The sequence below is a fragment of the Cucurbita maxima genome, unplaced genomic scaffold (genome assembly GCF_002738345.1).
Source record: "Cucurbita maxima cultivar Rimu unplaced genomic scaffold, Cmax_1.0 Cma_Scf00003, whole genome shotgun sequence".
Lineage (NCBI taxonomy): Eukaryota > Viridiplantae > Streptophyta > Magnoliopsida > Cucurbitales > Cucurbitaceae > Cucurbita > Cucurbita maxima.
In genome coordinates, this window is record NW_019272019.1 from 1,505,874 (window position 1) to 1,531,818 (window position 25,945).

Here is a 25,945-nt window from a genome sequence, read left to right on the forward strand (position 1 = left end):
GTTAATGACGCATTGTTATTTATAAATATTTGATATTTGAATTTGATAAATTTTTTGATATGTGGAAATCAATCGGGGAGTAAGATTCGGACTACCTTGTTGATCGAATATCTCAAGGCAAGAACATTGTTTGAGATTCAAATCACTCTACAAGCAAGATCGATCATGTCTAGCTTAAATGATTCTTATTGATCAAATATCTCAAGACAAGAACACTTGCTTGAGATTTGAATCACTCCATAAACAAGATTAATCACGATGATAATTATATTTAACCACTAATATTTTGAAAATTTTAATATATATAATTAAAAAAAAGGAAATGAGGAACTCAAAAGTCAAAAAACGGAATAGAAGCCAGATAATATTATATTAAATTAAAAAAATTCCACGTCATCCATCGTGTTCTTCTAGAACCCCTAGACTTCTGGCTCCCATTCCAAAATCCTTTTTTATTTTTATTTTTAATTTAAATAAATAAATAAATTGAAGAGAGGAAAAAGACCCACAAAGCGTCGCCCATGATAACGACTCTCCTTCTACAATACTTCCACTACCGTAATCGTACCGCCATCGCCATTTTTTCACCTTCAATTTCTTCCTCTTCCTTCTCCATTTCCAGCGGCTATCATCATCATGCTTGGTTCTAGCAGAAAGCTGCTCTCAAGCCCTACCGAATCCCCCGATTTTAGGGCTTTTGACGCTATGGATTTCGGTTCTCCTGCTTCAACCAGGTCCAGGTCCAGCTCCAGGCCGGCTTTGAATCATGACATTTTCAGGAGTTGGAATGGGAAGCAGATTCATCTTAAGGATGATGAGACGGTGGAGTATGGATTTCGTTTGAGTAGTCCTCAACGGAGCCCGCAGTTTTACCGATCTAATTACCAGAGCCTGTCTCCGCCGTCGAAGTCTCTTGCTATTGCTACTGGACAGAAGGAGCTTATGGAACTTGTGAATAATATGCCGGAGTCGTGTTACGAGTTGTCGTTGAGAGATTTGGTGGAGCAGCCGATGGTTTTAGGACAACAAGAACCAACTGGAGCGAATGAGAGGGATAAAGGCGGGGATCGGGAGGTTTTTGCGACGGAGAATCGGAAATCGAAGAAGGAAACTAGCGGGTTGGTTGGGAGAAGTTCGTGGAATATGGAGAATGGAGGTTTGTATCTGAAAATGGGATTTCCGAATTCTATTGGAACCAGAACGAAGAAGAAGAAGAAGAAGAACAACGATTCTGGTTTGAACACGAGTGCTAAAGTTTCGCCTAAACCTTCTCATCCGGTGGAAAAGGATTGGTGGAAGAGAAGACTCTCAGTTTCATCTGAGACTGGAAGCGTTGCTTATGATTCTATTGTTAACAATGGAAGCATCAAGAGCAGTAGCAGTAGCAGCAGTAATGGCAGCAATGGAAGCAACAAGAACAGAACAAAATCCTCCGGCAGGTAACACCATAGCTAGTAATTAATGGTTTCTCTGATTCACACTCCACTTTTTAGCTTGAGAAATGAATGTTTGATCTTCTGTGTTGATATGAAGAACGGAGAAATTCACCATTCGAAACAACTACTTCTACTCTGAATCATTTTGGCTAGTAAAATTTCTCAATCTGTTCAGGGATCATAACAATTTCCTGAGTTGAATACGGGGTTTGAAGAACCTGCAAATTCACTGTTCGCAATAGAATCATTTCTACTCTGCATCATTTTGGATAGTTTAATTTCTCAAGCTGTTTCATGATCTAATACCCTAAGAATCTGGTGAGTTGAATTGAATATGAAAGGGTTTTCTCTGAAATGAAGAACAGGTAGGAAAATCTCCATTAGTAAATAGAGAATCATTCTGACTCTGCATCATTTTGGGTAGTAAAAATTCCCAAGCTATGAACATAAGAGAATCTGTTGAGCTGAAGATGATCGTTTTTTCTGAAATTAAGAACAGACCAATGGATCGACACTAGAATCATTTCTACTCTGCATTGTTCTGGATTTTAGAATTTTTCAAACTGTTCATGAATCTGTAACATAAGAATGTTCTTCAAACTGGGTCTATCAAAATTCTTATGAATCATAATTGAATTACAGGCATGCGAATGGAGGTTGCTGGTCATGTATTTATCCCAAATGCAATGAACGGGATGAATGAAGAGGCTGCTGATCCGCCATAGGTATATAAAGATAATATGGAAATGAAGGCATTAGTCTTACACAGCGTCTGTAAATTCTCTTCCAGTTTTTCGACTAAAATGCTTCCTTTTTGTTCTTGCTTCTTAATATATATATATATATATATATATATATATATATATATGTATGTATGTATGTATGTATGTATACCCTGTGTCCTCCTCCAGGGTTCATCTTCTTTAAGCTAATTGACACAATGAATCTTCTCTTCCAACGAAAATGATCTGTTTGTTTGTTCCATTTTCATTTTGATCGCTTCCAACTGTTCTGATTACAGATTTTCGACCGGCGGGACAGCGATGTTCCTGTCGTGTCTCGGTTCTCTATCTTTTTTCGGTCGAAAACTTACTCAAAGAAAATCCTAGCCCACCAGCTATTGACGTTTTTTATTGATTTAAATATGTACTCTTAACGAAGAAGGTCTACGACTTAAATGTTACGCTCGCACATAGTTCAATCGGTTTAGCTCAATTGCTATCATGTATTAAGTAACTAAGAGTTCGAACAGACGACTTCTGATATCATATTAAATCAAATAACTTATCATAGGATGTACCTTACGTTAAAAGGTTAACAAATAATTAAATGAATAAATAAATAAAAATTATTTGAAAATCATGACTTTTCAACAGCTTTGGAATATTGATGGCTTAGAGTATTTTTTGGTTCATGACTTACGTGTGAACATATCCAAATAATATAGATTTTGAGCTTAAAATAATAATAATAATAATAATAATAATAATAATAAGAAGGGTATTATTTTTTTAATTTTATTTAGATTAAAATAAATAATAATATTCATTTATTTCAAAGTCAAAATAAATAAAAATATAGAGAAGAAAACTAAAAGAAAATATATGAAATAATTTAATTTTAATCTAAACAATTTTACATGATCGTCCTCAAGAGCTTGCATCGACTAGTAGGTTTGGGAAGATTCAAAGAATGTGAGAGGTCAAAATTAATTTTTTTTAATAAACCGAATAATTATAAATTTTGGATGTCGTACAAAGAAAAAAAGGAATTGACGGTTGAGATAAAACGACCTGAGCCAAACATATTATTGGGCCTATAGGCCCAATCAAGTCAAGGTCGATGTCGAGGTGAGCAAATGACTAGAGCATACACGTGACACATTATAGTTTAGGAAGATTTCGATGAGTCAGGTTCAATCTCTTTCGAGTTCATTTGAAAGGAAAACAAAAAAATCATCGGTCAACCATCGTATAAGTATATATTACGAATTAATTGAAACGTTCGTTATTAATATATAAAATAGTGAGAAAAAAAAAACTTATAAAAATGATTACCCAATATGAAATTGAAAAAAAAAAACTTAATTAAATAAATATTAATTAGAAATTTCTTATACATTTTTAAAAATTAGGTTAAAAAACTATTAAAAAAACATAATTTACATAAATTTATATCTAAATAATTTAAAGAAAAATAATAAACTAACCCTAAGTTTATAAATTTTTAGAAGGTTCTAATCAGACAAAAAAAATTATAGAAGATTCTTACATGAAGATATTAATTTATTAAAATTAAATAAAATTAAATTATTACAACCAAATATTATTTACTAATTTTTTATTATTATTTATTCTCCGACCCACGTAATTTACAAATATTAATTAAATATCTGAAAATAAATAAATAAATATTTTAGGAATTAACCGTTTATTTTATTAAAAACAAAAATGTGAATAAATGACCCTACTATTAGACCGTATTGGATCTAATAAAAACAAAAATTTGAATAAATTACCGTATTACACGGTATTGGATCTAAAAATATCCCAATTTAATCCAAGATATAAGGTCGTAGACTAAAATTGGACAACAAAAGACAAAAAAGTATAAATACGGACATGAAATGAAACCATGTACACCCCTACTGCATTTCACTCGATATCGTTTCAGCCCCACATGCCAAACACGTTTGTCAAATACAAATAGAAAGACAAAAAACTCGATAGTAGAATATGTTAATTTGAGAATAGCTCAGTTTGTTCAGACATATATAAACGACCAAAAGATCAGATGTTTGAGTGTTTACTCCTATATGTTGAACTCGTAACAAAATATATATATATTATATCGAGATAATAATTAGAGTAATGATCAAAATTATAATAAGAGGTTTATAATTTGGAAGGATTCGAGTAATCAATGCTTTATACATACAAAGAACAGAGCTACCTCAGCTTGGGCATGGAGCTCTTCCAAGATCTTGACAACCTTGTCACGGCATATGCTTGTTTCACTCTGCTCCACTAGCATTTTTCTCAATCTACATTAATATACATACACATCCAAACATGTGAGATAGTTACCAACAAACAAAAACATGTTCAAACTCTAAGGTATCGACTCGAGATGTTGTAAGATCAAATATATTGTCTCGTGAAATAAGTCAATATGCACACGTTTTAAACTATAACTCCTATGTTTAGAAAAGCACCCCTCTAACAGCCCAAGCCCACCGCTGAAGAGATATTGTCCTCTTTAAGTTTTCTCTTTCGGGCTTTCCCTCAAGGTTTTTAAAACGTGTCTTTTAGGGAGAGGTTTCCACACTCTCATAAAGAATGTTTCGTTCTCCTCCCCAACCGATGTGAGATCTCACATAGCCCAAACCCACCGCTAGTAGATACTATCCTCTTTGGGCTTTCCTTTTTGGGATTCTCCTCAAGGTTTTAAAACGCATCTACTAGGGAGAGGTTTCCACACCCTTATAAGAAATGTTTCGTTCCCCTCTCTGACTAATGTGGGATTTCACAATCCACCCCCTTAGGGGTCAGCGTCCTTGCTAGCACACCACCCGGTGTCTAATTCTAATACCATTTCTAACAGCCCAAGCTCACCGCTTGCAGATATTGTCCTCTTTGGACTTTCCCTTCCAGGTTTCCCCTCAAAATTTTAAAACGCGTCTATTAGGGAGAGGTTTCCACACCCTTATAAAGAATGCTTCGTTCCCCTCTCCAACCAGCATGGGATCTCACTGTTATAACTGAGTGTGCCCACCAATACTAGTATCCCTTTCAACAAGCTAATCATCTTTCCCGCAATCAGATAGCAAAATAATTCGATTGGTGAAAATGAAGGCTAATAATATAGCACAAGGGAAGGTGATAACAAAACAAGCTTATAACAGTCCAAGCCCACCACTAACAGATATTGTCCTCTTTAGGCTTTCCCTTTTAGGCTTCACCTCAAGGTTTTTAAAACGTGTTTGCTAGGAAGAGGTTTCCACACCCTTATAAAGAATGCTTTGTTCCCCTCAGAAGGATCTCACAATCCACCCTCCTTCGGGACTCAGCTTCCTCGCTGGCACTCGTTCCCCACAAACCTAATCACATTAGCCTCCAAGAGCTTTTCTTTTTTCTTTTTTGTTAAACATCTAAAAAGCAAAATGCTCTTTTTTGCACAACACATGGGAGTTAGTTGAACCGAATTAAAAGGCTTGATAAAGCTTTGGCATAACGTACATGTGGGAAGGTTAGCAAGGGACGGAGAAGACGAGGGATGTTTAGTGCTATGGTATAATGGAGAACTCGGATGAGAACGTTGGAGGAACAAAACTCATTGTCTCGTCACGCTTCGATGACACTATAGATGTTGAGTCAGAAAGTAGAGAAAATTTTCGAAGGTGTGGAAGTCATCTGTTCGAGCCTGATTATCCCTAAACCCAATGTGAGTTTTTCTAGTTTTACTTGCTCCCCTGCCGTGATCGAATGAGAATGGATAACATTGAACTCAGCTAACAAGTTTTTCATGTTTTTCATGGATCAAAGTAATTACTACATGAAAGCTTCTAATGGAGCAGGCAGAAAGTGTTAATCCCAGTAACACAGAAAGGTGGTCTGCAGAATTTTATCATCCATGTTCTAATAATTGCTAGATTCTTAGTAACGAAACATTGATACTCAAAAGCAGTAAGAACATACAACAATAAATGGAAATGATATCTAATCTCAGAAGCATAAAGCACATACCTCTGTACAAGTGCTATGTCACCGTGACCCGTGCAAATAATAAGCATAGCATTAGTAGGTAGCGAGGCATAGAGGCTATCGATTCTTGAATCGATACGAGCCAAAATTTCTCGTAGTTCGACACAGATCTTGGGGCTGTTCCTTTTCTTGCTGACAGATTTTGTATCACACGTAACTAATGACAACAACTCTGCAAGCTTTACATTTAATCTTTCTTCATCATCTGCCTGCTTCTTATGGTAAGAATTCAATTCAGAAAATTGTGTCCAGACGAAATGAACTCTTTGATTCATTGCCTAAAACAATAATAGGCACAAACAAACTATTAGGATATGAGTTATGAATGAAATTTCATACAAATGCAATCAGCAGCTAGCCAACCTCCTTTTTGGCCTTTGCAAGAGCTTCATCATCAGATATTACAGGAAATGCATGTGATGATTCGGAGGAATATCTCTTCACGGTTGAAACATCGTCAATGAAAGAAGACGTCTTTCCGCTCTCACCAAGTATGTTAAGTAGCTTCTTTCGGACTAACGATGGAGGTGAACCGAACTCTGGTCCTGTTTGAAAACAAAAGAAAAGGTATACAATAAGAACCCTGCAGAGTTTATAACATGACGTGAGGTGATCTAAGAACGCTCTACAATGCAAAACTGTAACGGGGCTTTCCCTTTCGGGCTTCCTCTCAAGGCTTTAAATGGTGATTTGTTCTCCTCCTCAACCAATGTGGGACATCACAATCCACCCTCTTTCGGGGCCCAGCGTCCTCGCTGGCACTCTTTCCTTCCTCCAATCGATGTGGGACCACCCCTCTTTGGGGTCAGCGTTCTTACTGGCACACCACCTTGTATCTACCCCTCTTCGGGAAACAGTGAGAAGGCTGGCTCTGATACCATTTGTAACGACCCAGATCCACTGCTAGCAGATATTGTCCTCTTTGAGCTTTCCCTTTCGGGCTTCCCCTCAAGGCTTTAAAACGTGTCTACTAGGAGAAGGTTTACACACCCTTATAAATGGTGGTTTGTTCTCCTCCCCAACCAATGTGGGACATCACAAAAAGATAGTAGAATGTCCCTTACCATGTTTAATTTTAAGAAGTGCAAGTTCCATAGTAGCTCTTGCATCTTCCACACTATCGTGGCCATTGCTAGATTGTTGTATCTCCCTGGAAAGAAATCTTTTAGCAAGAATCCGAAGGGCGGATTTATGAGAGCCACCACGGGGATGCTTATATAGAACGGCAGTATCAACGACCCGATCATGAGAGATCTTTAATGCCATCAGGTCATTCTCCAGTGAATGGCCAACTAGAACAGTCTCCTTGTGAACAAGATTCAAAAGATCTTTCTGCAGAGTACATTTACCATCAATACATTAGAAAGTTCCCTCAAACAATGATTGCTGCAAGTAAATAACATCAATGAGTACAGTGTCAAAGAGAGAACCTGAACATCTTCTAGACTAGTGGTCACCTCATTTAGCATTTCACATGTAATTCCACTAAACCTGTTAAAAGATAAACATGAAAAAGCGAACGAGATTAGTTCCTCGTTTTTCGTTAGTAGATTGCGCCTTGAGACTATATGGAGACAAGTGAATTAGAGAACAGCAGCCATACAGACACGTCAGGCGCTGGCCTTAACACCCAAGATAAGCTAAGAACTTCTAGAAAGTTTCACCTTGTAACAAACAAGTTCACGCACAAACATGAACCATTATTGTACACCCAAAAGTTTCTCTACCCTTTAAGCATTAGGTACCTTGGTGGAGATCAACCACAAAGATTTCTTTTGGCTTAAGTGAAAGGAAAGGAAATTACAGTTTTCCATGATTATTAGAAAATCAGAAAGCCTTTCTGTGTTCGTTCTTCTTCGGGAGGGGGATTCCTCTACCCCCAGCCCAAAGGCTATTTGTTTTAGTTAGTTTGAATATACTCACTTTGTGAGATCCCACATCGGTTGGGGAGGAGAACAAAACATTCTTTATAAGGGTGTGGAAACCTCTCCCTAGTAGACGCGTTTTAAAAACCTTGAGGGGAAGTCATAAAGGGAAAGCCCAAAGAGAACAATATCTGCTAGCGGTGGGCTTGAGTTATTTCAAATGGTATCGGAGCCAGACACCGGGCGATGTGCCAGTGAGAAGGCTGATCCCCGAAGGGGGGTGGACACGAGGCGGTGTGCCAGACGCTGGGTCCCGAAGGGGGGTGGACTGGGGAGTCCCATATCGATTGGAGAAGAGAACGAGTGCCAGNCACGTCGGTTGGGGAGGAGAACGAAACATTCTTTATAAGGGTGTGGAAACCTCTCCCTAGTAGACGCGTTTTAAGTTGGGGAGGAGAACGAAACATTCTTTATAAGGGTGTGGAAACCTCTCCCTAGTAGACGCGTTTTAAAAACCTTGAAGGGAAGCCACATTCTTTATAAGGGTGTGGAAACCTCTCCCTAGTAGACGCGTTTTAAAAACCTTGAAGGGAAGCCATAGAGGGAAAGCCCAAAGAGGACAATATCTGCTAGCGGTGGGCTTCGGTTGTTTCAAATGATATCAGAGTCAGACACCGGGCGATGTGCCAGCGAGGAGGCTGATCCCCGAAGGGGGTGGACACGAGGCAGTGTGCCAGATGCTGGGTCCCGAAGGGGGTGGACTGAGGAGTCCCATATCGATTGGAGAAGGGAACGAGTGCCAGCGAGGACTCTGGGTCCTGAGGGGAGTGGATTGTGAGATCCCACGTCGGTTGGGGAGGAGAACGAAACATTCTTTATAAGGGTGTGGAAACCTCTCCCTAGTAGACGCGTTTTAAGTTGGGGAGGAGAACGAAACATTCTTTATAAGGGTGTGGAAACCTCTCCCTAGTAGACGCGTTTTAAAAACCTTGAAGGGAAGCCCGAAAGGGAAAGCCCAAAGAAGACAATATCTGCTAACGATAGGCTTGGACTATTACACACTTCCACGTTCTTATCCAAAAACAAAACAAAACAAGCATCATTGTCAAAGGTAAGTAATTTAAAGAATAGTAAAACATGCAATATAACTAAAACGGCTTCATAAACCATCATATCAATCAAATACAGGAAGCTACAATTTTCACATCATAAAACTTCTCTTGATGAGATTTTTTTTATATGAGACATCCAGTCTATTGTCTACTAAAAGCTCAAGAAAATCTTACCTCGTATTGTAATTAACAATTGCATTTGACGGTTTTACCAATTTGTCGAGGACGATCTGAAATAATCAGGAAAAGGTAATAAATGAAAAAAATCGGACATGTCAAATTGTAGTACTATGTTAACTCAAAACAGACATAGCTGGTTTAAAACTTTAGTTCAACAAGCTGGATTTAAAGTCTCAAATACAGATGGTTGCACAAACTATCAAGAACTTGATTTAAAGTCTTCAAAGCATTAGTTAAGGTTCCTCATACAAATATCCAACGCTTTCGCCAAAGCACGTAACCGAAGCAGAGATGGAGTGCATACCTGTCCTGCCATATCCACCAGGGTTATTCTTGTGAGCTCAAACCCTTCACAGGTCACACACTAATAGAAGTTCAAAAAAGAATTAAATGATTATCTTGATCAAGATTATGTGCGTCCTTCGATAAAATTCTACTAAGAAATTATTAATAATGCCTTAAATCAAGAATTACAAGTAAAGAGAATTATCGAGTCTTCGCTGACTAAGTAGACAGTAACATAAACATTCCACTTATAAACAACTTTAATACAAACAATAGACTTACCATTTCACAGTCAAGTGCCAACATTTCATAAGGTGAAGATCCCATAGGAGCAGGAAGTGTTTGGATAAAACCTGAATTAAATGAATAATTAAGCTATAGAAATTTCTAACTCCGAAAAAAAGTTTCAGTGAGGGTGGGAGAGAGGGGGCAGGGGAGGATGGAGAGAGGATCCGTGGTAGTTAACTTCGAAAAAAGGTGAAAATAGAGCTTTCGAAGGGAACGAAAACAATTAACTAATAAAGATAAATCACCTGGTTGATTGAATGGATAGCCATTGTCTTCCAGTTCTTTGGCAGTTAGTGTATAATATGTAACGGGGAAAGGTAACTCCTTCGGGAGTTTGATAGATATTGGTGAGTCTTTTTCAGGGCCAAATATTTCTGCGCAGTCCAGAAAGTATATTGAGAGAAAAAGAGAGAAAGAGAATGTAAACAAGCCAAAAGGTTAGTTCATCATAATGCAAGAGTGAATAAAAGGCATCAAAACCACTTTCAACAAATACATTGCCACTAAAATGCCATTCTTCTCGGGAGAATATATGTAACAGCCCAAGCCTACCGCTAGCAGATAATGTCCTATTTGGGTTTTTCCTTTCGAGCTTCCCCTCAAGGTTTTAAAACGCGTATGCTAGGGAGAGGTTTCCACACCCTTATAAAGAATACTTCGTTTTCCTCCTAAACTGGTGTGGGATCTCACAATCCACCCCCCTTCAGGGCCCAGAGTCCTCGCTAGCACTAGTTCCCTTCTCCAATCGATGTGGAACTCCCCAATCCACCCCCCTTCGGGACCCAGCGACTAGCACACCGCCTCGTGTCCACCCCCCTTCGGGGATTAACCTCCTCACTGGTACATCACCCAGTGTCTGGCTCTGATACCATTTGAAACAACTCAAGCCCACCACTAGCAGATATTGTCCTCTTTGGGCTTTCCCTTTCAGGCTTCCTCTTAAGATTTTTAAAACGCGTCTACTAGGGAAAGGTTTCCACACCCTTATAAAGAATGTTCCGTTCTCCTCCCCAACCGATGTGAGATCTCACAATCCACCCCCCTTCAGGGCCCAACGTCCTCGCTGGCACTCATTCCCTTCTCCAATCGATGTGGGAATCCCCAATCCACCCTACCTTCGGGTCAGCCTCCTCGCTGGCACATCGCCCGATGTCTAGCTCTGATATCATTTGAAACAGCCCAAACCCACCACTAGCAGATATTGTCCTCTTTGGGATTTCCCTTTATGGCTTCCCCTCAAGGTTTTTAAAACGCATCTACTAAGGAAAGTTTCCACATTCTAATAAAGAATGTTCCGTTCTCCTCCCCAACCGATGTGGGATCTCACAATCCACCCCCCTTCAGGGCCCAACGTCCTCACAGACACTCGTTCCCTTCTCCAATTGATGTGGGAATCCCCAATCCACCCCCCCTTCAGAACCCAACGTCTGACACACCGCCTCATGTCAACCCCCCTTCAGGGATCAGCCTCCTCGCTAGCACACCGCCCGGTGTCTGGCTCTAATACCATTTGTAACAGCCCAAGCCCACAGCTAGCAGATATTGTCTTCTTTGAGCTTTTCCTTTCGGGCTTCCCATCAAGGTTTTTAAAACGCGTCTACTAGGGAGAGGTTTCCACACACTTATAGACAACAGTTGGATGGGCTTGGGCTGTTACAATATAGGACTTGATGCCCACATAATTATGTAGACTCACCTTTAAACTCCTTGTAGCACATTTTTACACTCATAAAAGTTTATCACCGCGTTATACCCCCAAGGACGAAAACAAGATTGTAACATTGATAATAGCAGTGTGGTAATAAAGTATAAAATTCCCTACTCCTACAAAGGAATAGAAAGAACACTAAAACAACACAAGAAGAAAATAAACAGCCGAAGAGCTAGAAAAAAACTTAAGTTTGCCAATGGTTCACAAACCTTGTTCAGACGTCATTTTATTCTTCAAGCCTACACTGTTTGCATCCCTCTTCCTCTTTACCTTACACGTCAAAAGAGCATCAATTGTTTGCATTCTATCTGAAATACAGCTACCAAAATACAAAGAATGATAACATAAGGACTGCACCATAAGTAAATCCCAGAAACATTCTAAAAGGTAAATAAATGCAACGTTCAATAAACGAACGTGTACCTAAGAGCTAAAACTGGCCTTGGACTGCCACAGAATCTTTTAAATGTAGGAAGTATCTTGGACTGTGACATGTATAGAGCAGCATCCAGGCCAGGGAGATAAACCATGACCACTTTTGGGATTAGGGGTTTATTCTGCAAATATTTAACTCTTTAAGTACTTCCAAGAAATCTTACATATTTGTAGCAAAAGTAAGCCATCAACCATGGATAAAATAACAAAGCATAAGACAATTCAAATAAGCATTCTAAGGCAAACTAACAATCTCAGTTTAAAAATAATTATATGTGATGGAAGTGAAGAAGGGAAAGGAGGAAACTCTCTTGAAGCAAAAATGACAGAATGCAGCCACAACGCTCTGATACCACTTGTTGTACCCAAATGCTACCACCAAAATGTTTTGATACTCAATTGTTGTGGGGGAAGCGGAGGCAAGATCAATCGCACTCACACACCCACAAATAGAAATTAAACAAAAGAGACACAAAGATTTACGTGATTCGGAGAGAAGAAGTTCCCCTATATCCACTGGTGGTAGTCAATCACTATAATCAAAGTGTTTACAAGTGTATCTCTCACACTCTCACACCTCAAAACAATGTTAGACAAGGCTTTATAGAGGCATAACAATACTAATTCTCGTACATGAACCAAATAAACGAGAATATGAACCAAAAGGGTTATGAACTAAATGAGAGTTATGACGATACATCACAACATGAAGTCTAGACCTTTAAATTAACAAACATCACCGTATTCCATTTCAATTAACAACATAACGTTCATAGTCAGGTCTCCTTTGCTTACACAAAATTTCAAGTTAGAGATATCAAGTAAAAGTTGAAAAGGTATTGACCTTGATAAAAACCCACGATGGCATGAAACCTTCAGCAAGCACCCAAGTTACAAGCCCTTGAACATCCTACAAAAAAAAACATAAAAACAATGAAAAATCTAACAATCAACATTATAAGAAACTTGGCAACTAAGCAAACTCACTTGCAGACTTAAAGTTGAATTAGATTCTGGAGTTTTGAAAAGAACCTCAGCTTTAGCCTACAAGAGGAATCAAAGTAAGCAGAATTCACTACGATAAGAATGAAGGAAATACTAACACCCCTTCATTGATTTAACGACAATAAGAATCAAGGGCTTGAAAAGGCAAATGGGCAGCTGATGATGAAGAAGAGAATACATACATCGGTTCCATAGATATCGAAGAAGCTGGGCTTCTCCTCCTCCTCCTCCTCCTCCTCCTCCGTATTGCCCACGTTCGACTTGCCCTCTTCTTTGGCATCCAAAGCTGAAACACTGGAAGATGGCATAGTGTTGTTTTCTGGGCAGAGAGTGAACAGAGAGGCGAAAGAAGTTTATGCAAGTCTTTAAGTCGAAAGCCCTGCGCCCATGGTAGGCTGTGAATCAAACAGAACCCCCATTGATTCGCCTTGTGAAAGAAAAAAACTAGTAACCTTCCTACTACAAATGTCCTATAATCGAGTGTAGAACAGTGGTGAATAGTGTATGCTGTTCGTGGGTTAAATTGGATCGACATGTTTTAAAACCAAAATAGCTTTTTATTAAATAATGAATTATTTATTTAAAATTTATTAAAATATTAATTTGTAAAACTTTATTTACATATATTTACATATTTTTAAAGAATTTAATTAAAACTTACTTCGGATTAAAAATTATTTTTAAAAAATTTATTTATTAGACAATAAATAATAATGAAATTAAATAAAGATAAATAATGAATTATTTATTTAAATTGGGTTTTGACTAGCTTTTATTAAATAATGAATTATTTATTTAAAATTTATTAAAATATTAATTTACTTGGAATTAAAAATTATTTTTAAGATTTATTAGACCATAAATAAAAATTAAATTAAATAAAAATAAATAAATAAACATGTATATATATTTGTATGAAAATAAAAAATACATATTTAAAATTAATAATAAATTCGAGTGGGTTCTATTCGGAATTTATGAACTAACTTCATCTATAAAAAATTTATTTATTTGAATCTAATCTTGAACTAAAAGCGTATATCCACACCTTACAGATTATCTTCAAATATTTTAATATTATTTTTAGAAGTTCATGAATATTTTTAAATCGTGATATAAAAAAATTTATGAATTTTTTTAAGTTAAAAAAAAATGTGTCAAAGTATTTTTAAAATTATTTTAGAAATAAAAGATTTTGAATTTTTTAAAAAGTCAGAATATTTAAATTAATTTAGCATAAATATGTTATAAAAACACATTTTCAACCATAATTTACATTTTTTATTATTATTTATTTATTTCTTCTAGAAGGATCGGGTCGCACAAAAAATGTGTAAAGCCCGTTAGGCTTATAAGCTCGAGGGGCGAAGCTTCGTCCAAAATCAGTATTATCATCGGCTTCTCCATTCTTATTCCAATCGGCAAAGTTTGCGAAGGCGTTTGAGCGAAGATGTCACGATCGCTGGTGCAGCCGATCGGGCAGAAGAGGCTGACGAACGTGGCGGTTGTTCGTTTGAAGAGACACGGTCTGCGCTTTGAGATCGCTTGTTACAAGAACAAGGTCCTTTCTTGGCGCTCTGGCGTGTAAGCTCCATATCCACCTCCTTTAGACCCTGTGATTTCACTCTCTCAGTTATTTTATTTTCTCTGGTTGTTGTTTGTTAGGTTCTTATGGATAGAAGATTGAAAAGGTTTGATGTTATATTAGGATTGATTTTGTAGATATATTTGTCAAAATGGAGGATTTCATTGGCTAACGGATTCGAAAAAATCTCTTTAAATTGCATAATGTGTATGACACAGCTTTGATTGTGGTTATATGTGTCTGTTTGCTAATTGAGAGTTTGGGGAGGAAGAAGAGTTGTGATTAACTAGCCTCCAATTGCACACGATTATGCCCAAAATTTAATGTTCTTCTCATTTTCTTGGCAACCAAACCTAATAGGGTTAGGTTAGGTGGTTGTCTCAGCTGTGCACAAGAGTGATAGATTCTTACTGTTTTAATAGGTTCTTTCTAGCTCTTTTGTGCAAGGGAAGGTATCCTTTTTTTTTTATTTGTTGAGTTCAACAACACGGGTTTGAACTTCTAGGTGGTTTCTAGCAAATATTTTCATGGTATTAGAGCCCCTTCGTTTTAGCCACCAATATCCTTCTCCATGGCTTTTGAATCCTGATACCATGAGAATATTTGCTAAAACCAAAGTAACTAAAGGGGTGAGAGTTCTCTATTTATAATTATTTATAGAATCAAATAAATTGATACACGATATTTGACTATAATAAATAGTCAAATATGATACCTATGGTAAACAGTAATGGAAGATTTAATATCCTCATTCATACCAAATATTTGCCTATAATAAGGGTCAAATATGATACATATGGTAAACCATAATTCAAGACTGAATATCCTCAAACACTTCTAACCTATTGATCGAGGGTAACGTGTCTTAGCATGAGTTATCTAAGTTGACAGTTTTCCTTGAGAGAGAGTAAGTCTCTTAGCATGAGTTATCCAAGTTGACATTTTTCCTTGAGAGAGTGTAAGTCGATACCCCATAGTTTTTACAATTTGAAAATAATTGCATGAACTATATAGTTAGCTAAAGAGCAAAAGACACTGCTTTTAAACTTCATTGTTTATAACTATTCCATTGGCATGCCATTTTTAGTAGATTCCACAGTATTGCCCTTTTAGAAAATCTTATGATTGTGGGTAAATATATTAGTTAAACAGACCTCTCGTCAAGTGACGACATGAGTTGGAGTGGTAATTTATTAAATTAGGTGGATGTGAATATAAACTATCAGATCTTTTTGATACTTCTGTGCTCAATTTGCAATTGGATCAAACTGCAAGGTTGTCTTTTGCAGTTTTCCTTTCGTTAATTCATTTTCCTTCCCAAATGTGTACTCATTGACCTACGTTGGTATTAATTTATGCTTGTATCACATAGTGTGTCAACTATGAACATGATAATGGATGTTTCAACAGGGAGAAAGATTTAGATGAGGTCTTGCAATCGCAAATTGTTTATTCAAATGTTTCGAAAGGAGTTCTTGCAAAAACCAAAGATTTAAAAGCAGCTTTTGATACAGATGATCAGGCGGAAATTTGTTTGAAGGTTCGTGGAATTTTTTTCTAATTTTGTTATGAGTGTATGATTTTGTGGTGACTTTTTATGAACTGATGAGATCATCAACTTTCTGGTACTAGATTCTTAAAGAAGGGGAACTTCAAATTGCAGGGAAGGAGAGGGAGGCTCAATTATCTAATCAGTTTCGTGATATTGCAACCATTGTTATGCAGAAGACCTTCAATCCTGAAACTAAACGCCCTTACACGATTAGTATGATTGAGCGACTCATGCGCGAAATTCATTTTGCTGTTGATCCAAATCACAGCTCAAAGAAACAGGTAGCTTGATACTTTTTGCTGTATGTGAGATTGACATTCTTCTGCTCGAAATTTGTATAATTCTAAATTCAAGGTCGCAATATTAATCTGACATTTTTTTTTTGAAATGCAGGCATTAGAGGTCATTCATGAGCTTCAGAAACAGTTCCCAATTAAACGTTCGCCTATGAGAATACGATATACTGTACCTGAACAGAACTTTCCATCTCTCCTTGATAAGTTGAATTCCTGGAGTGCTAGTATCATTTCCAATGATCAGTCTGGAAATCAGCAACGAAGTGTTGTAAGTCTGAGTCTTCTCATTGTTGCTTTGAATATTTTTTTTCCCTCCAACTTGCTAATAATATCATAATTTCACTCTTTCTCCTTGAACAAGTTTAACTGTTGTATTGCATATTGGTTCCTGCATGGGTGTCAATGTGCTAGTAGTTGCCCATGTGTTGGAATAGGTCATGTTAAATCGTGGGAACCAAGATTTTAGCAAGCTAGCCATTTCGACCTAGCCATGAACGTCGTTCTTCGTGAATGATTCACTCTTGATGTTTATGTGATAGAAATTTCAAGCAAGGTTTAGAAATTTAGTTGTGCTTAAAACCAGCTGGTGCTAAGAAGATTTTGAAAATGTGAATATTAGTTTCCCTTGCTCATATCATTGTGTCATTGCTTCTTTTTGCTCGAGGGGGATTGAGGGAAGGAAATTGTTTGAAACACTATATTAGTACAACTGTTTTTTTTTTTAAAAAAAAAAAAAAGATTAATACTGCCATCAAAGAGTTATGATGCTAGGTTATTGTGACAGCCCAAACCCACTCCACTGCCAACAAATATTGTTCTCTTTGGGCTTCCCTTCAAGGTTTTTACCACGCGTCTGCTAGGGAGAGATTTTCATACCTCTATAAAGAATGTTTCATTCTCCTCTCCAACCGATGTGAGATCTCATAATCCACCCTCCTTTTAGGGCTCAGTGTCTTTGCTGACACACCACCTCATGTCCACCCCCTTTGGGGTTCAACCTCCTTGTTGGCACATCGTCTGGTGTTTGGCTTTGATACAATTTGTAACAGGTTAAGTCCACCCTTAGCAGATATTGTCCTCTTTGGGCCTCAAGCTGTTACAATGGTATCAAAGCCAGACACTGGGCGATGTGCTAGCGAGGAGACTGAACAACCCCCAAGAGGGTCATTAAATCATTTTTGTGTAGTCAAGTTTCATGATTTCTCGAGTCATTTCCTTGATAGTGCTGAAGCTTCTGTTTACAAGGGGGCTGTTTATCTACTTCTTTGTTGGTTCAAATGCTCAAGTGATCGAGTATAGATTCATGAGTTCATTATTGATTGTTAACTATCTCTTCATATGTGCACTTCTCATTAAGTACTGACAATGCCTTACATTCAATAAACTTAGTTTTTGCGGTTGATTGTTGCAACAGATTTGTGAATTGGATCCTAGCTTTTATCGAGATTGTAATCCTTTAATGAGCGAACTGCAAGGCAAATTTGAAGTTCTCTCTTTCTGTTTGCACGAGGAAGGGGACACCAATGTGGATCAATACGACGATGACGATTTTGAGAATGTGGAGCTGCCACCCCGACACGTCAAGGAATCAGAATCAGCTATTCCTCAGCTAAGTGAGGCTTTACAAAAACAGGCAATCTCTGTTGATGGCGGGAATACCCAAAAGGAAGGAAAACGCTGCAGCACATGCAACGTAGTCGTGGGGGATGCTATTCAGTTTAGAGAGCATCACAAGAGTGAATGGCATAAGCATAACATCAAGCGCAAAACCAAAAATCTCCCTCCTTTAACCGAAGAAGAGTGCATGGTAGAAATAGCTATAGGCGACTCTGAGTCCGACCTGAAGGAGTACTCATTTTGAACTTCCTACTGTTTAACGCTTGTCGAGTTAGTATGAGCTTTTTTGGTTTACGTCAATTTGGTACTATATGGGAAGGAAAATACAGTAATTGGCTAGTCATAGGTAATGCCTCAGCCCTATTTGACAGTCACAATGGTGTGTTTCAATCTTGGTTTTCATAGTTTTCTCTGTTTCGAGGTTTCAGTGATATACATATACCTTATTTACAACACAAGTAGCCTTTTCGTACTCTAGAAATGGCTCTTAATCGCCACTTACGACTTGAAAATTAGAATCTTTGACCTGAATTATAAATGGAGACAGCCTGTTACAGTTCTATGACACGAAACAAAATCTCCATTCAAGTAAAGAGGAATTTGGCACTGTAAACTTATACGGATTCCAAAATTACTCTCTTAAGCCCAAGAAAAAGGTAAAAAAATTCACATAAAGGGTAAATAAATCTAAAATGCGAAGGGAAAACTCAATAAGGGGGAGAAAAAAGGGTAAAAAAATCACTAAGTTGTACATTAGAAATCAAAGAAACTCACTCGACCCAATCAGCAACACCGCCAGCAGCCGCCACCACATTTTCCTTTATATTTATAAATAATAAATCAGTTCAGAACATGAGCCATACCCTGTTTTCATTGAGTGGTTCCATCAGTTGAAGGCCATTCTGCATATCCTCTAGCTGCACACAAGAAGCCTCAATAATCGAATAGAAGATTATTAAATCCATTCACAGCTCCAAGTCCATTAAGAAGCTGGTCACCCAAATCTTGATGATTTATGCTCTGTTCTCGAGCCAATGACGCCATCCCGATTCTCCCATTCGAAATAGAGTTGTTTCCCATTGCAGACTTCATTCCATTGACCATAGAAGCCTGAGCAAGTCCTGCGCCCATCGAGCCATATCCTGTGCTCCTCATACCAGAAACCCCATTGGCAGTTCCACTTCCAATGAGACCGTTTCGTCCATTGAGACTCATAATGTTGTTTCCTGGCAACATCCCGTTAACGGTTTTCACATCATCTCCTAGAGAGGAAACGCCAGTCATTGTGTTCATCCCGTTTAGATGGTTCGACATCATGTATTCCTGAATGATCTTTTGTACAGAGCTTTGGGAATCATTTTGATCGGCTTCAGAAGAGTGTGTTGGCTGCTGTTGCAAGGGAACATTTGCTGGAGAATTAGTGGCACTCATGTGATTAGTAGCGGTTGCAGTGCCAATTGATGACTGTGGGTGATTGTTAGGTGAGGACAATGTAGGCGATTGGAATGAGGAGTTTGCTTGTGCCTGAGCAACCGTGGAGGAACCCGGGGACGGTATTTGCGCAGAATTCCCAGCGTAAGGGCTGCCAGCGCTATTCATAGAGTTCTGCTGTCTGGAGTTCATGGAGTTCTGGTGGAGTAACCCAACAATTGCACTAGCAGGAGATGATGTTGATGTCGGATTAGCAGAGTTATTTGCACTTGGAACGCCATTGTTAGCAGCAAGCTGCATAGCAGCAGCCTGGGCCGAGCTTTGGTCACCATTTGCATTTTGATCAATTGTTTGCTGAGGCTGAGGTAATTGTTGCTCGGCGTTCTGAGCTTGGCTGTGGAAGCATGGTGAAGCATTCGTCTTCCGTGGAAACTTAGCCAAACTCTCTGCAAACAGTCGCAAGAACAAAGAGGCATTTAGACTGAAGAAGCACTTTAAAAGTGAATTAAGTTTATACGGTGAAACAAATAGACAATAATGTCGAATTTTTTCTTCTCAGACACTATCCAAGAATTGAAAATAATTCATCTTCCAAATCTTGTATGTGCAAGCATATGAATGATTGACGTCCTAATGTTGCTACCTGAGCTGAGGTCTCAAATTTCTTCCCAAATTTCTTCCCATTTAATACTCAGTAATATATATGATGAGAGATTTGAATATCTGACCTCTAGGTTGAGAGTACATACTTATTCATATATTCGATTAAATTATAAATTAAAAAAAAAACACTTACGTTGGAGTAGAAATCCTATCAAGTCTCGGATGAAAGTTGGAACCTAGATCGATTTGGTGGTGACCTACAACAAGTGATGATCTAAATTTTCGCTCTAGATTACCAACACACAGTACCATAGCCCAACTTTCGTTCAAAATTCTAAATAATTTTTAATCTAAAGGTAGTTTTGAAATGTTTATGAAAGGTGAAGGGTAATATTGCATCTTTCGAAAAAATTAAGGGTATTCTTTTTTAAACAAATAGCAGATATTACTATGGCTACTTTCATCATTATGTTGTTACCAACTTGGGACTTAAATACACCGGTGTGTTTGGGAACAGAAAACATGGAGGTGAACTCAGGTATAATTGGAGCCGTTTTTGCAATTTTGTTTTGTTTCTTCGGTGCCTTCGCCTGGCGATTGCAAGGCTTGGGCTTTTTTTTCTTTTTTTCTTTTATTGCCTTCATATATTTTGCATTCTTTTTCTATGGAAAGTTGTTTCCTTCATGAAAATGAAAAACAAGACATCTAACCAAAGCCAAGGAGATTATCATGGAAGCATGGATATCGACACGGTAAGGAGACAATTATTCTTTTCTAAAGACACCAATTTTCCAAGAACATCTACATAAACTAATCTGGAATCCCTGTCAAAGGATTTTCTACTGTGCATATAAACAAACTATAAAGGAAGCATCCAGCACAGATACATTTAACAAAAGGAAGCATGACAAACACAATATTAATGAAGGTTAAGCTTACCAATTGGCCCAGTCATAGTTTCTTGGCTGTAATCTATCAAGTCCTTCATACTGTTGACGACTTCCGATATCTACATTGTACCCAAAAGATAGCTATCAGAAAATTTGGGCTAATAACAGTTTTCTTTTTTTCATTTTGTCTTCAAAATAATAATAATAACAAGTTTCTTGTTGTTTTGTTTTTTTTTTTTAAACATAATTTAGAATATTACATTTTGACTCTGAACTTGAGATTGGAATTTAGTACAATTTCAATAATTTTTTTTTCTTTTGTCCAGACTAAAGATTATGAGGCTAACAACAATATAGTATTGGGAAAAATTGATTTTCAGTTCCAAAAAGTAATGAATAATTGAGAGTCAGCCCGGAAAATAATAGTAGTAATAAATGACAAGACTTGATATGGTCACTAAACAAAATACACATCATTAAAGAAAAAAAAGGAAAAAAAAAGGCCAAAGTCAAGACTTGGAAAACAAACCAATAATTAGGCAGGCACTAATTTCTTCTAATTTTTAAAAATTAGATAAAAAAAAAACAGGAATGAAACCAATGTTACAGAAGAAACTTGCAGTTTTAAATCAAAAAAGAAAACAAAAAAAAATGAAATAGTTACACCCCAGAAGGGCGAATAAAGCAGACAAGATCATTCTAAGTGGCATTTCTTTGACAATTTACTTTTCCATATGTGAGAGAACCACTTTTAACAATATAAACATAAAGCTGTCACTCTTGGTATGTATACCCATCGATCCTTGGTAAGATATCAAATGGAAGACCAGTTAACAACCTCCAGGCACATTTCACTTGAAACAACAATTTGGATTTCCCAATGGCTCATTGCCAAGTGTTACTATAAACCAGAAAGGGGAAATGCATGAAGCTATACTGAGTATAAATTTTGAACAAGTTAAGCAATGAGTAATATTCACCTTGGGCTAAGAAAACAACTACTAAGGTTTTGACTAACCAGACCAATCTAACCCAAACACTGCATGCAGAAAAACTGAAGATTTCAAATCAAAGAAAGAACATGGAAGCGTGGATGAAAATATCACCAATATTGACCGAAGTATCACCGATTCTTCCCAAAATATTATTTTATTATCTATTTCTATATTAATGTATATATTAATAATATGTATATGTTTAAAATGATTGCTTAGGACTTGAATTCTTGAATGTTTTATTAAGACCTTCACAAATCTCAACAAATTTCCATGATATCTGTAATTTTTTCCAAAATATCCATTGATCCAAATACTGTCAATATATCTATAAATTGAAGTTAACAATATTGATATCAACATCAATATTTTCATCTTTATATGGAAGTAATCCTAGCATGTAACCATAAGCCGATGTACAACATTACCTGAAGGCACCGGATATATCTCTTCGTATATCCCAAGTCGTTTACTAATGGCACTTCCAATGCCTTGGCCAATTGTCTGGCAGAGCCCACAAACCTGAAAAAGTATTCATTAAAATTATAACTCTTACTATTTGTAGGATAAAAGCTCAAAAGATTGTGAATGTCATCTAAAAAATAGAAAATAAAAAAGGACGCAAACTTTAGATGGAATTATTGAAAAGTTTCCATTACAGTAAGTTCCTAAGTAGAGAGTTTTACCGATGTACCCATTCCAAAATTAGTCAAAATGAGAACTATACCCTCCCCAGAATGTATGATCCCCACCACATAACAAAATTCTAAATCATTCCACCAAGTTCACAAAAAAAAAAAAAAAAAAAAAAAAAAAAAAAAAAAAAAAAAAAAAAAAAAAAAAAAAAAAAAAAAAAAAAAAAAAAAAAAAAAACACCAATCTAAGAAAAATGTAGAAGGTGTAATAATGACAGAATTCTTTTCCTATTGAGCATCATTCAACTGCACGGAATCTAACTTTTTCAACCATTTCCCAATTTCTTTATTTTTTTTATTTTCTGATTTTCCCCAAATAACTCTATAATAACTTTCGCCAAACAATACCATAAGACTTGTAACAGAATGGTTGCCTTAATTTCACTTCCATTACTCTACTGCTATTGTCAATTTTTAACACAAGTCAAGGAGATTACAGGAAAGCTCCACAATATTAATAAATCTGATTGTGACATACATACACAACAATTAAACAGCAACTTCTCTGAATAAACACATTATTGATACGCTAGAAACTCAATAACTAATTTCAATGATGTCTGTATGACACATATTCCTAATCAGTAAACATCACTAACATAGTTTACTGTACCACAAAATGCGAGGGCAATCAAATAATCAAACTATAAAAATAAAAAGCAAACATTGGGCACAATTAACAGCATGGTAACTGAAAGTTAAAATGATTCCAGAGGATCAAAAATGACTTTAACCCTAACTGCTGCCAGATATAAGTGCATCAATTTACCATCAGTAGACTATAGTGCATCATATGTACAAAGAAAACATAACAAGCCAGTCAAAAGTACAAATATGAAGATGAAAAATAGGACCCTCGATGATGAATTTATTTTTGAAAAAGTAGGCATTACATGTTGCAGTTATTTTGCAACTCTGAAGTAGACAAGTTAGATGACGCATTTTGAATTGCAGTCTGATACTTCTGAGCAGCTGCCCCCAGCTGACTAACCTGCCATCACAATCAAGTGTCAGCAAATCAAACAACCAACAATAGTCAACAATGACATATTAATCTTCTATTTATAAACAGTAAAATTTTCACCAGTAGTCCAAGAAGGTTTTTGACATCCTATGAAATGCAATAATAGAGACATGAAACAGATAAGCTGGGAGTATATAGTTGGTACTGTACAAAGACATGCACAGAAGTCAATCTAACAAAATATGTAACTATCACAAAGCCTATTAAAGAGTTTGTATTGACCTTCTCATTTTATCAATTAAAAGTAATTCCTTTTTAATTCTGTCCATATAGTAACCACCATGCAAACCGACAACCAGGAATCTTATTTTCAAACCATCATCACTCGACATTACATCAAGAAAAGGAGGATTAAGGTGATCAATAGCTCTAAGGAATGTTAGTATAAATTAGAGAATTAAAAGAAGCATTTATTCTTTAATTATCAATGGGTTTTTACTGTAAGAAGGCAATATTTAGAACTTCTTTGAAACTGAGTGTATCAGTAATTTGTGGGAATGCCCAAGCAGTATCACATTTACATAGGCCATATCCTTTAAAGTAGATGGTTTCCTTCTTCACTCTACGCTTTAATCCAAAATTGTGAATCCTCCGGTCTAACCCCGACTTAGATGTATGTTGGAAGATGATGGAAAAGGAAATAGGAGGATTTACAAATCAATTTGCAAACAGCAGATTTAGGGCTGGGTTCAATTTATTTGCAAGCTATCTCTCTACAAGAATTGTGTAATTTTCCCTTTCTCGTTGATCAATAGAATAGCCTTTGGCAAACCAATTAGTCTTCCTCTTTTCAGGTTAGAGAAGTTGTTCCCCTTTGTAATATTGCTCAATAACACAAGTGTTTCTTAACGAACATGAGTTGGTACATAAATACATACGTGAATAAAATTGGGTAAAGGAATTGTGAAAGAGATAAAAATGAACCCGTATATAGTAATCAATTAGCAGATGTGATTCAAAGCCATTTCTGGTGGAAACAGGTTGAAGAATTTTTAAAACCTTATACTAATCTGTTCTTCATCAATACCTGCGGTATAAGTAACCTTCGAGGAATAAGCTCTTCATGACGTCGAGCACAAAATTCCCAAGAGCATATCTGATAAAAGAAAAGGTAGGAAGGTAAGATACATAACATACTGCCTATGAAGAGAAGGAATTGTGGAAAAGAAAAGTAAGAAACTTCCGAATTTGACCTTCAAGTCTGGAGAAAAAACTACTCGAAGTTGGCCATCGCGAACAACACGAAGTTGCTCAAAAACACTTTCTTGTATTGCTTTTGCGTAATCTAGGACAATTTGTCCAGATGCATTATGATATTCACGGGGCATATCAACATAGAGAAGCTCTTCAAGAGTTCCACTCTCATACTTGATCTTGAACAGCCTTGGGAGAACTTCAAAAGTCGCTTCTGAAATGTTGAGAGAACTTAGATACAGTTCGTTAACGAAAAATACATGAACCAAAAGAAAAAAAAAGTAATATGTTGAGAGGAAATGAACACGGAACCAACTAGACTAGTAGCCAAGTGCACAAGTATAAAATCCACAGAAAGCAATTTGGACAAATAAAAATTATGACATACCAAAACCTCGACCAGGCTTGCGGTTGCATATTTCACAATGCCAAACATCCTGCAAAATGCACCACAAGAATTATTTCTTTTACTTACATTTATGCTATACATTTTTAAGCAAATTAAAAAGAACTCCGTGAATCTTCGCCAGGACATTAGATTATTGAAGGAATAATAACAAAAATCCAAAATTCACTAGAAGTAACGATCAGTATAGTGAGGTTCTCTCTCTCTCTCTCTCTCTCTCTCTCTCTCTCTCTCTCTCTCTCTCTCTCTCTCTCTCTAAACATTTGAGCCATCCCCTACCTCAACCTTCGTTGCATCCCAAACAATTGCAATCAAGGAGAATATTAAAATGTAGCGGAGTACGGCTTTAGTCCAATTTTAAATTTGTGCCATATTAGTTGCAATCCCATCCACTCTTAATGTCAGTGCCTTAAGCCCCTCATTCCTCCCTCCCTCTCCTGCATTGCAATTCATTCCAAATAATTGCAATCATGGAAAACTTTTAAATCCAGGAGGGTGGGGGCGAGCATAAAGTTTCAAATCTGCTCTCTAGTAGCCCCAAGATGAAGACCGCCCCCACCCCCCCACCCCCCCACAC

The 25,945-nt window shown here is 36.9% G+C and overlaps 4 protein-coding genes across 4 annotated transcripts in view; 2 read left to right on the plus strand and 2 right to left on the minus strand.

The window, feature by feature from the left end:
- Positions 1 to 500: 500 nt before the first annotated feature.
- LOC111473911 lies at positions 501 to 2,393 on the plus strand. Its single transcript, XM_023119246.1, has 2 exons — positions 501 to 1,439; positions 2,079 to 2,393. Exons 1-2 carry the CDS (start codon positions 637 to 639, stop codon positions 2,137 to 2,139), a joined length of 864 nt encoding a protein of 287 aa, XP_022975014.1. The 5' UTR covers positions 501 to 636; the 3' UTR covers positions 2,140 to 2,393.
- A 1,814-nt stretch (positions 2,394 to 4,207) lies between these two features.
- Positions 4,208 to 13,526, minus strand: LOC111473789 (small RNA degrading nuclease 5-like). Its single transcript, XM_023119192.1, has 15 exons — positions 13,263 to 13,526; positions 13,063 to 13,119; positions 12,920 to 12,985; positions 12,064 to 12,197; positions 11,850 to 11,959; positions 10,175 to 10,303; positions 9,924 to 9,994; positions 9,661 to 9,720; positions 9,351 to 9,406; positions 7,630 to 7,690; positions 7,264 to 7,531; positions 6,563 to 6,744; positions 6,182 to 6,477; positions 4,331 to 4,479; positions 4,208 to 4,262 (listed from the first exon to the last, which is right to left on the minus strand). The coding sequence occupies exons 1-14, from the start codon at positions 13,386 to 13,388 to the stop codon at positions 4,356 to 4,358; spliced, it is 1,740 nt and encodes a 579-aa protein (XP_022974960.1). The 5' UTR covers positions 13,389 to 13,526; the 3' UTR covers positions 4,208 to 4,262; positions 4,331 to 4,355.
- Positions 13,527 to 14,413: 887 nt separating this feature from the next.
- LOC111474460 (ribosome maturation protein SBDS) lies at positions 14,414 to 18,585 on the plus strand. Its single transcript, XM_023119536.1, has 5 exons — positions 14,414 to 14,664; positions 16,076 to 16,205; positions 16,298 to 16,498; positions 16,611 to 16,781; positions 17,928 to 18,585. The coding sequence occupies exons 1-5, from the start codon at positions 14,531 to 14,533 to the stop codon at positions 18,372 to 18,374; spliced, it is 1,083 nt and encodes a 360-aa protein (XP_022975304.1). The 5' UTR covers positions 14,414 to 14,530; the 3' UTR covers positions 18,375 to 18,585.
- Positions 18,586 to 18,845: 260 nt separating this feature from the next.
- LOC111474446 (transcriptional corepressor SEUSS-like) overlaps positions 18,846 to 25,945 on the minus strand; it is a 9,668-nt gene continuing 2,568 nt past the window's right edge. Inside the window, exons 4-10 of the mRNA XM_023119535.1 lie at positions 25,351 to 25,399; positions 24,962 to 25,176; positions 24,796 to 24,864; positions 23,638 to 23,735; positions 22,478 to 22,571; positions 21,104 to 21,173; positions 18,846 to 20,007 (exon numbers count right to left, since the gene is read on the minus strand). Of these exons, the coding sequence (XP_022975303.1) occupies positions 19,064 to 20,007; positions 21,104 to 21,173; positions 22,478 to 22,571; positions 23,638 to 23,735; positions 24,796 to 24,864; positions 24,962 to 25,176; positions 25,351 to 25,399 (1,539 nt within the window). The 3' untranslated portion in view covers positions 18,846 to 19,063. The remainder of the gene's footprint in view (positions 20,008 to 21,103; positions 21,174 to 22,477; positions 22,572 to 23,637; positions 23,736 to 24,795; positions 24,865 to 24,961; positions 25,177 to 25,350; positions 25,400 to 25,945) is intronic.

What these genes read in the sequence shown, in the direction of transcription:
- LOC111473789 (XM_023119192.1), bottom strand. Translation starts at nt 13,388, where the DNA reads ATGCCATCTTCCAGTGTTTCAGCTTTGGATGCCAAAGAAGAGGGCAAG. An exon ending in ATTCAACTTTAAGTCTGCAA is followed by an intron (nt 12,986 to 13,062) that starts GTGAGTTTGCTT and finishes TTTTTTTTGTAG; the next exon opens with GATGTTCAAGGGCTTGTAAC. An exon ending in TGGTGGATATGGCAGGACAG is followed by an intron (nt 9,407 to 9,660) that starts GTATGCACTCCA and finishes TGATTATTTCAG; the next exon opens with ATCGTCCTCGACAAATTGGT.
- LOC111473911 (XM_023119246.1), top strand. Translation starts at nt 637, where the DNA reads ATGCTTGGTTCTAGCAGAAAGCTGCTCTCAAGCCCTACCGAATCCCCC. An exon ending in AGAACAAAATCCTCCGGCAG is followed by an intron (nt 1,440 to 2,078) that starts GTAACACCATAG and finishes ATTGAATTACAG; the next exon opens with GCATGCGAATGGAGGTTGCT.
- LOC111474460 (XM_023119536.1), top strand. Translation starts at nt 14,531, where the DNA reads ATGTCACGATCGCTGGTGCAGCCGATCGGGCAGAAGAGGCTGACGAAC. An exon ending in ATCACAGCTCAAAGAAACAG is followed by an intron (nt 16,499 to 16,610) that starts GTAGCTTGATAC and finishes TTTGAAATGCAG; the next exon opens with GCATTAGAGGTCATTCATGA. An exon ending in GAAATCAGCAACGAAGTGTT is followed by an intron (nt 16,782 to 17,927) that starts GTAAGTCTGAGT and finishes TTGTTGCAACAG; the next exon opens with ATTTGTGAATTGGATCCTAG.